The 10,439-nt window shown below is 34.1% G+C and overlaps 1 protein-coding gene across 1 annotated transcript; it reads right to left on the bottom strand.

Annotated features, from left to right (window-relative positions):
* Window positions 1-6,807: 6,807 nt before the first annotated feature.
* Window positions 6,808-8,353, bottom strand: LOC136276049 (uncharacterized). The gene is made up of 3 exons (XM_066086788.1): window positions 8,120-8,353; window positions 7,468-7,542; window positions 6,808-7,381 (listed from the first exon to the last, which is right to left on the bottom strand). The coding sequence occupies exons 1-3, from the start codon at window positions 8,313-8,315 to the stop codon at window positions 6,918-6,920; spliced, it is 735 nt and encodes a 244-aa protein (XP_065942860.1). The 5' UTR covers window positions 8,316-8,353; the 3' UTR covers window positions 6,808-6,917.
* Between the last annotated feature and the right edge of the window lie 2,086 nt (window positions 8,354-10,439).

Here is a 10,439-nt window from a genome sequence, read left to right as displayed (position 1 = left end):
AAAATTCTCTGTTAGTCCTTGGGGTCAAATAATTGGTAAAAAATGACGTTTTTTTCACAAGTAAAACCTTTTCCCTCGAACTCCTCCTACATTCTCAACAGTAGACAAATCATCTCTTGGAATATGTTTTAGGCTAGCATATAGATGCGCAATAAGGTTTTGGAATTTTGAATTTTGTCCTGGCGGTCATTTAATGGCTGAAAAATGACGTTTTTTTAACAAAATAACTGGTTTCAAAAACGTCATTTTTTTGCAGTTTTGCATGATCATCTAGAATATGATTGGAGGTGTTATATTGAAGTGTGATTAGGTTCCAGAATTTTCATTAAGGGGAGCAGTGGGCAACAAAAAACGACGGGGTTTTTTTGGAAAAAAAATATTGTTTCCAGAATTGCTCTTACAACTTTTGAAGTAGCTACGTCATCTCTTGGGATATAATTGGGGCTGTCTTATAGATGTGCAATAAGGTTTAAAAAATTCAAATTTTATCCAGGGAGTCAAATAGTAGCAGAAAATTGACGTTTATCACTAAAATAAAACATAGATCCAAGATCTTCTCTTATGATTTAATGAATAGACACATCATATCTTGGGATATGATAGAGACTGTTCTATAGATGTGCAGTCAGGTTTTAAAAATTTAAATTTCATCCAGGGAGTCAAAAAGTAGCAGAAAATTGACGTTTGTCATTCCAAAAAAAACATAGATCCTAGAACTCATCTTATGATATAATGGATAGACACATTATATCTTGAGATATGATAGGGACAGTTCCATAGATGTGCATTACGGTTTTGAAAAATAAGATTTAACCCTGAGGCCCATTACCTACATACCTATTGATGCCCTTTAAGGATCAAGAATATATATGGTTAAGGGGTGGGGATCTCAACCGTTTTCAAGATATTCGTGCACTTCCTGTTCGAGGGGGGTCACGAACACCCCCGGGGCCCATGACCTACATACCGTTTGATGCCCCTTGACACAAGGAACAAGAATATATAGGTTTAAGGGTGGGGATTTCAACTGTTTTGAAGGTATTAAGGGACTTGCTGTTCGAGGGGGTCAGGACCACCCACAAGGCTTATGACCTACATAACATTTGATGCCCCTTGACATCAGAAACATGAATATATAGGGTTTATGGGTCATGATTATAACAGTGTCTGAGGTATATGGTACAGTGCTGCTATCCTAAAAGTTGACAAGAATAGGATAGGATAGGATGCAGGTTGCACGATACATGATAGAAATATAAAAGTTAAGTTCTATCCTATCGTATCCTATCCTGCATCCTGTAGCCAATCAGATTCGAGTATGAATTTCAGAGTTATTTTGCGAAACGAAAATTGGCGTAACAATGTATTTTCAATGTCAATATAATAAGTTTTACAAGTTAAACAATTTAAAAATAATTATTATATCAAGAACGCGGTGCATAACATTGGTGCGCGCTAAAATGTCGGCGCTACATCTTTGTCAATTCGTACGCAAGTACGAAGTTACTGCGAGAATTCGATGCAACATTTGACAACGTCAGAAATAGATTTCTGCATTTACTTCATTTAAAATTTGCAAAGTAATAAAAGTTTGAATTTATAAACGACCAATTCGGCATAAACATGTATACAAGAAACAGACATTGCTTCACGTTTCATATAATTTCTTCGATGCCAAATAACAGGGACGCATATTTCTGTCCGATATTAACCTGAACATATCGAATTAATAAATGTTAGCTAGCTATAAATGTTTAAGAATTTATACATTAAAAATAATTCAAAGTGATTTAACTATAAACGATATAAACTTCCTAAAGGAATTATTCATTTCCAGATCATGTTTACATTTATCGACGAATGAATCGCTCAAATAATGATAATTACGCTCAGTTATATGTGATAAGAAAATAATTTGATAAAAATATGTGACTTAACAGTTCCTCAATAAGTGCATCGAAGTTATTTATCTGTTTTTTCTGCATAAATATAATAAAATCAAAAATCGAATCGCTTACCTGTTTGTTTACGTTATTGTGTCCATCCCGCGTACGATTTAATTTTACCGTAGCACATGTAAGTAATTAAGTTATCCCGCTCGAAGAATATTCGGTTTTAAGATTTAATTATTCATTTTGAGTACCACATTAATTGATAAAATCATTTAATTATTAAATTTAGTTTCATTTAACTTGCATTCCTACATTTTGAAGGTATGGGATAGGATAGGATAGGATAGAGCTTATTTGCAGAATAGGATGCCGGATACAGAATAGGATAGGATAGTTTTGTCATCTTACACGATACCAGCACTGTAATTTCAAATTCCTGGGGGTAGGGATGACCCCAGGGGTCAGATCTAATAAACCCTATATATTGCCAGTAACAGTCAATATATGATTATGAAAACCCTATATTATTATCTATGTCCGTTTTCAAGCTACCATTTACAATAGAGTCTACGATTCCTCCTACAAGGTTCAATGTTAGACCCCACACCCTTTTCACCCCCCACCCCCAGAAAAGTGGTTGTCTAACCCAAAATGAGAAAAATCAAACCAGGGTGCACAACTAGATATGCAGGCCTATCATATCGTAGAGTTTTGTACAATTCTGTTCAGCCATCTCTGAGAAACAAGTTCAGATCGGGAAAGAAGAAAAAGAAGACGAAGAATAATAATACATGTATTAAGAACCGTACAAAAACAAGACAGGTAAAGCTAGCTACTAGTAACTGGCTACGAGATTAAATAAAAGTTGGCTACTAGTAACTGGCTACGAGAAGTAAGAAAAGCTAGCTACTAGTAACTGGCTACGAGATGAAAGAAACTTTGCTTCTAGTTACTAGTTACTGTCCAAGTGAGAAAACATACCTAGGATTTCTATTTGTGTTCTTAATATGTACATTGCACTATATTATCATTTACTAATATTCCTCTCATACTCTCATCGGTAATTGGTGCATTTCGTTTAAAATATCTCTATTTTAGACAATATTGTCTAGTTGACTCAAGTAGCTGTACTTATAGATTGAAAATATCAAAAAAGTGTTATTAATTATAACAATCTATCATGTCATCCTCTTCATATTACAACAAAATTGCTCAGATACCTCTCTTAATCTGGTCAGCTACCAGTGCATTTCGTTTCACTATATAAATTTTAAAGCCAATTTTTACAAATATCTTTATTTTTTGGCAGTTTTGTCAATATATCTCAAGGAACTGTATATTTAAATTGAAGATATATGCCAGTCTTGCTAATATTAACATTCTGTCAAGTCATCCACATCATATAACGACACAATTACTCAGATATCTCTCTTTATGTAGTCAGCTACTAGTGCATTTTCTTACAAATATCTTTAATTTTTGGCGGTTTTGTCAATATATCTCAAGTTGATGATGTCTATTTCATGTTTTTTATTCAGGGACTTTGCTAATACATGTTTGTCATAAAAATAGTTTTTAGATAAACTGAGTTATTCCCCTTTGCTTTCATGCTGGCAGTCAACAACAGGTTATTTCCAAACCAAAATCTAAACATCTGGGTCAAAAATGTCTTGAAAAAAATTCTGAGAATATCAAATTAATTTTATAAAAGAATTTAACTTACAAACACTATATCCTGAAGAAAAAACAACTGTTTTAAACACTTTAGAATAAGAATGTTGACCTTCAAATGTATAACTACCCCCCCCCCCCCCCCCGAAATAAATAGAACTAAATCTACATCTTTTTTTAGCTATATATTGAGAAATCAAAAACAAGTGGCTCGATCAACCTAAAGGCCTTACTTAATTACATGTAAATGTTAAAATAATGATTATTATGATCATATATGCCTTTATTAGAATCAAAACCTAACTTGACAATAACTAGGGCAAATTACTTTATATTTTATTCATAGAGTAGATGGCATCCACTGTAAGTATAGTTTATATGTATATATAAATTATGTCATATTGTATTCTATATAATATTGATAACTCAATGTTTATATGTTGATACTTGATGTTGTTTTTTATCAACGTTATTCACGATGAATGAGACAAATGTATTTATATTACCCCAAGCCCATAGATGCTGAAAGAATTAGTCCACCTTTAAAAGAAAAAAAACCCTCCCCCTCTTCTATTATGCTTGCATTACACTTCCTGACCATCAAAGACTCTCTATGATGAAGAAAGAAAGACCAAGTCTACTGCTATGAAGGATTTTTAGATACACTTATAACGTAAATGCCATCATTCTATTTTCATCCCCGTTTTCAGAAAAAATGAACTATTTGTATCCAAATGACATAATAGTCTATTTTGTAATACGTACATCATGTGCTCTAATTGTTATTTGTTGTCAGATCATACTATGTAATATATCCCGGTATGTCAATATGAAAAAAAAAATCCTTGTTACCAAACAGCTCTTGTTGAATGTTTCTGAGAGCAGAAGATTTTGTACAACAGCACAATTTTATTTGCCTGCGAGAAATGTTCACAAAGGACCATTTTATTTTACATGTACTTCCATTTCCAGGACAACCATCTACGCAGAATATTTAACTCATTTCACATCACTTAAAAATTTAAAAATAAACAATTATTTATATAAAAGAAAAACCTTCGATTCAAAATCATTATTTAAAAAATTGAGTGGAATTTCAATGATAAAGTTTGTATTGGCAATCATGTGCACATGTTCTGAATGGTCCACATAAACCATTATTCCAGTATGCAGGACAACTTGTGATGTGATCACAATTAAAATCAAAATCAGGTATAGAAAAATCTGCCCTTACCAAAATATTGACCTTCTGGAAACACATTCTGGCATCATTGCAGGAATATTGCAGCAACATTCTGGCAATACATTGCGACAATGTTGCTGCAGTGACGTTTTTCGTATGCAAATGAGATTGCGGCAATATTGCCAGAAAGATGTTGCCGCAAAAGTTTTGCCGCAACATATAGTTGCGACAACACCTTTCTGGAAATAAGTTGCGGCAATATTGCTGCTGTATCGTTTTTCTTATGTAAATGAGATTGCGGCAATATTGCCAGAAAGATGTTGCCGCAAAAGATTTGCCGCAACATAATGTTGCAACAACAATTTTCTGGCAATACTTGAGTACGGTCATATTTGTCTGCAATTTCATATCGATGTAAACTGCAAAGCTTACCAGACCAAAATTCATAATTCCTTTTTCAAAGTTACTGCAAGAAATAAAACGTTTTAAACCCAACTCAGACGCTAGATTACCAATTAAAAGGCCTTACCAAACAACAATCCATCTTTTCCCATCCTATGAATCGATGTATTTGTCACAGCGCTTTTTCTTCAACATTTTCATTGTCGTTTCATTATTTTTTAGAGAAGACGAAATAACAGTTTAATACAAGTAAGGTATTTCAACAAACCACACCTCCGAGAGACGACTTTGGCATTTGACCTTGACAAGCAATTTCTATTTCTGACTATCCGATATTTAAAAACAACCCAGTTGAGTAAGTGAACTGTATTACAAACAGTCGGACGGGGTGGTGTAGCATGTCCACAGTGGCTGTTTTTTATTACATTAAAGTCCATCGTGAGTCCATCGTGGGGGGGGGGGGGGTTCTGGGCCATGGTTTTGTCAATTCAATTGTTCACACTTACAAAATATCAATTTACAGGGGTTCTCTTAATTGCTTTTAAACACATTCAAACACTTCATAGTTATCAGTCCCACACTTTTCGTATAGGGGCATGCACTCATATTGCTGTTTTATAGATTCTTCCGATGAAATCCAACAATGTAGGCGCTGGAGGTCATCTTCATATAAATCTTACATTCACGTACCAGAGTTTTCGTCAATTCGATTTGATTTCATTTTAGAATCGCAGATAATATAGTTGGTGGGTTCTTTGCTAACTAAACATGTATTTTGGAGGTCGGGTGGCACAATTGGATAGGCATGACATATCGCTGTGGTGACAAGAGTATAGTGGGCTCCAGTTAATCCTGACACGTCAAAAGATTTGAACATTGTTAAGAGTGGGTCCTGTGCCAATAGTGCGATTACCACACTGTGGTATACCGAATCCACATCACCTCACCACTCTATAATACTGATGATGAAGTACATAATGAGGAACGTTTGTTTTAACAATCCTTTAAAAATGCTTTGTAAGATAAGTAGACTGTATGCATTTGATTCAAAATGTGTTTTTGTTTTATGACTTTTAAATGAACAAAGTCAAGAAATGTATATCAGCATTATAGTAACTTGAGGCAAATGATCTCACAAATCATCAAATTAAACTCTACGCTTCCAAAAATATGATTTGATATGATTTGGATCAGGTTACTGTAACGATGATACATATGTATCATGAATGATCATGAATGATTATTACTGCTCCAATTTCAGATCCTGTCTTTATAAAGGCTACGAATTCCGAGGTAAAAAAAATCTATGCATAGAGGCAGAATATTGTGCCATACATTATAAGTAATTACAATTTGTATCTTTCAAACTTGAATTTTTATAAACTTTAAGGCACTTTTTGATGCGTCTAGCTCTTTAATAATGGAATGCTATCACTTCAAAACTGTAAATCCTCATTCTTATCACATTAACCAAGTTTGTCTTTTTTGATGCCAAACAATTAAGAAAGAGATATTTACTTAACCTTTTACATTGGGGTTTTGAATTCCAAACTTTGGTGAAGGCCTTCTCGGTCATTTTAATTAACTGCATGATCATTTCATTGTTCCTAAATCAATACAATGAATTCCATCCCCTGCAATCAACAACAAATTAACATGATGTGTTTAAAGTCGTGGGATTTGCACACTTCCATTTATTTGCTAAATGAACAGTTGAAGTAAAATCTTTTAAAAATATTTCCATTGTGAAAATTGACAGATATTTAACTCTACTTTGTACAAACAACGCAGCTGACGACTTCGTTACCGGTGTAAGGAGGGCATTGCAAGGCTCCACATTGGTAGGTGACAGGATGAAACAATGCGCCGTCTGTGGCCCGTTCTCCGCCGTTAAGGTACTCAGGAAATTTGTCCACACAAACATATTCCGTCGCACCTACGTAATCCAATCTATTAGTTCCCAGGTAGCCATTGTATTGCTTTGTCCATCCGGGATAGCAGGAGTCTCTTCCAGGAATCATGAGGAGCGTGGTTTCCGAGGCGGCTGAGCAGACGGCACAGGGAGCGTCTTCGTTATGAGAATGTGTCCCCCAAAAGGTGGTTTCATATTCAACACCAAACAGATGATTGCATCCACTAGAAACTGACTTTCCACTTGATATTGGATCTGGGGGTAGACAGAGATAATTGGTCGGACTTCCTTTATCGTTCCACCATCCTCCTGCAGCATATCCTACATTGCGCATTCATGGTTGTTTTAACTGGCATTTTTATTAAAATTAATGACAAACATGTTCAATCAATTTTGTTGCTAAATACCTGAATAAATTTCCACAGACACATTACTAGGACAGTTTTTGCGTCCCCACCGTGTGTAGATAGCGCCTTTCCTATCTGTTGAATAAAAAGTGATCACTGGGTTTCATACATCTCCTTAAAAGATCACTAGGATAAATTTTTATATAACAAATAGTTAATTGGTGGTGATGGATAAAGTTTGAGATATATAGAAAGATCTTTAGATAGACTATTAATTATATGATGTGGTTTCATATATGTAGAGGATGTTAAAAATAATAGTTTAGGCTTTTTCACAAAATTTCTAAAGAAGGATCCCAAGAATATTCAAGTAATATGCAAGCTGCATTTCCAATATTTTCTCAATCTTGGTTGAAGATGCATTTAGTATGCATTTAGCACAACTGACGTTATATGATTGGAGTTTAGTAGTACAGAAGTAAAAAAAAAATAAACAATGCATACACTCTAAAACAAGTAGGATTCTGCCTAAACATCGGCGACATTGATTAACAAATTTTACAGTACTGTTGGTAAAGGCATCCTTTTTCATTACAATGTAAGTAGTTTGTCTGTATTTGACTGATGATCAATTGTATTGTGTTCAATCAACTTGTTCCACTTATCAAACTGCGACATTATGTTAAACATACACGTATCAATAAAATCCTACCTGATTTTGCAGTCTCATACTGATTTATTCTATCCTTAAGCAGCTGGTTTTCGCTTTCCACCGTTTGGATTTTGTGTTCTAGATGGGTCAATCTCTGTTCAATGAGCCCAGGGTCATTTAAAAGAATCCTTTTCTCATTTTTTGCCAGGTGAATAGGCTGTGCAAGGGCAAGAATAAATAAACAAATTGTCAACATACTGAAAATTCTGCTGTAGTTGTCCTGAATGTCTTATCTTTTGTTATCTTGTAATGTACATTGTTTTATATATATTCATATCTGTACGGGTTTTGTACCTTGTGCCATATTCTATCGTTATAAAGGATTGAATCAAGAAATCATAGTCTGCCATTGAATAAAGCCAGTTTGTCTGACGAATAGGGAAAAATTGTATAAAATTATAAGTGCTATTATCAATGTAACTACTTTCATTTTTCTTCATTTTGAATGCGATATGCAGACGCCAAACTAAAGCAATCTAATTTCATCTAAAAATTCTCACTTTTTGTTTTTAAGATGTTCTTTCAATATTTTTGTACCGCAAATGAAACAAACCGTTCCTACAAACACAACACTTTTTTTTCCTTCTTGAGATCTTCTCTTCTCACAGATGCTGAGACGCACTTCCTATTTGCAGGCATAACACTACTATTTCTTTGAAGTTTCTATGTCCTTCATTTTTTAATTTACTGCTTGAATTTTGGTAAAATCTCTTGCTGTTAAACATTCAGCAGCTTATATTTGTTGTCAGGTTCTTAATATAACCATGACTAATTTATGTCTTTCAGCTTCCAGTGTTCGGCTGTGCAGAATTTGACCTTCATTGCTTATTTGAGTGGCAGATTATTCATGTCTTGCTGTAAAATGGAAGCCAAGGTATTCATCTTTGTTGAAATTTACTTTAGTAGTGGAGTTCTTTGTTATTTGTTCTCAAGGACTTAAATGAATAAAATTAGTAATCTTGAGTGTAATTCTGTCTATTGCATTAAAAATATTCACTGAAACCCCTGTTTCAATCATGTTAAAAAAGTATATCAAATGTATTTAAAGGGGGTCCTCGGTTCATGCTATGTTTTAAACAAGATCTCCAATTTCTCCAACGATTTCTGACAAGATCTTGTTTATAAAATGATCAAAATACTTATCTCTATCGTCTGACTACACGTGTGCCGCAGAATTTTGATCATGAAACCGGTTCAAAATTCAACAGCAAAAAAGCAAAAAATAACGAATCAAAATGTATTTTTAGAGTTTTTTAAATTAAAAAATATCAGTTTTTACATATCTATTCTTTAGATTTACATGTGATATATACATGTTTCTACGGGGGGGGGGGGGGGGGGGGGGGGGGGTAAAAATGAGACTTAAATGATTATCTTTTGAAATTACATTATATCCCTTAGATATGTTTTGTGTGATATCTTTACATGTATATTTAAAAATAAATGTCTTTAAAAATATTTGTATTCATAGTTACACGTGCACGTTATAATATTCAATTTAGAAATGTATCGGACAGTATGAACATTTTTAAACTGAAACTTTCAAATATGTGCATGATTGTACATTTAAACCGTGTAGAGTAAGTTCCAGTTCAGACCAAAACTCTGAGGTTCGGGTCAATTCTCAACAGGATAAATTTTCAACGTGTCGAGGTCATCAGAGTTTAGAAAAATCTTTTTCATACCGATGAAAAATGACCCCGGGTATAAATTTCATGATTTTGGTCTCAATTTTCAACGTTGAAAAATGACCCCCCAGGTCAATATTCAACGTTGAAAAATGACCCCGGGTCAATTTTCAACCCGGGTCAATATTCTTCGTTACACCGGCAAGGGGACGGAAAACTCGATCTGACCCACCCACCCCCCATTTTTGTCTAATTTATAAACTTTCCTCCTGCATTTTTCGCAATTTTTCCCAATGCACACGTTCTTTGCAAAAACCGAACTAAATCGTTCCCTCGATTTAATGCTCAATAAAACATTTCTGTGATTGGTTTCGGCAGTTGTGTCCGTTAGAAGCATCCGGCGAATTTTTCTATTTGCGCACGCTGTGCGCCTCGCACTTCTTTGTTTTTTATGCAGTGACAAATCACAGCTTAATGTAAATCTTTAATTACAAGTAGATTACTAAAACATTATTATAATGTGTTTACCTTGAGATTTAAACATTTACACAATTACCTAATAATTCGAACCACGTTTTTGTGTAAGGATCTAAATCGGTAGTAAACTTACTTTACTAGAGTATAGATTATTCATATCTTGTATTGCGAAAATCAACAAAACAGTGCGATATATCCTATTTATCATGTTTATT

This window comes from Magallana gigas, chromosome 6, assembly GCF_963853765.1.
Source record: "Magallana gigas chromosome 6, xbMagGiga1.1, whole genome shotgun sequence".
Taxonomy (NCBI): Eukaryota; Metazoa; Mollusca; class Bivalvia; order Ostreida; family Ostreidae; genus Magallana; species Magallana gigas.
Note: the sequence above shows the minus strand (reverse complement) of the source record. Positions and strands in the feature narration are given on the sequence as shown.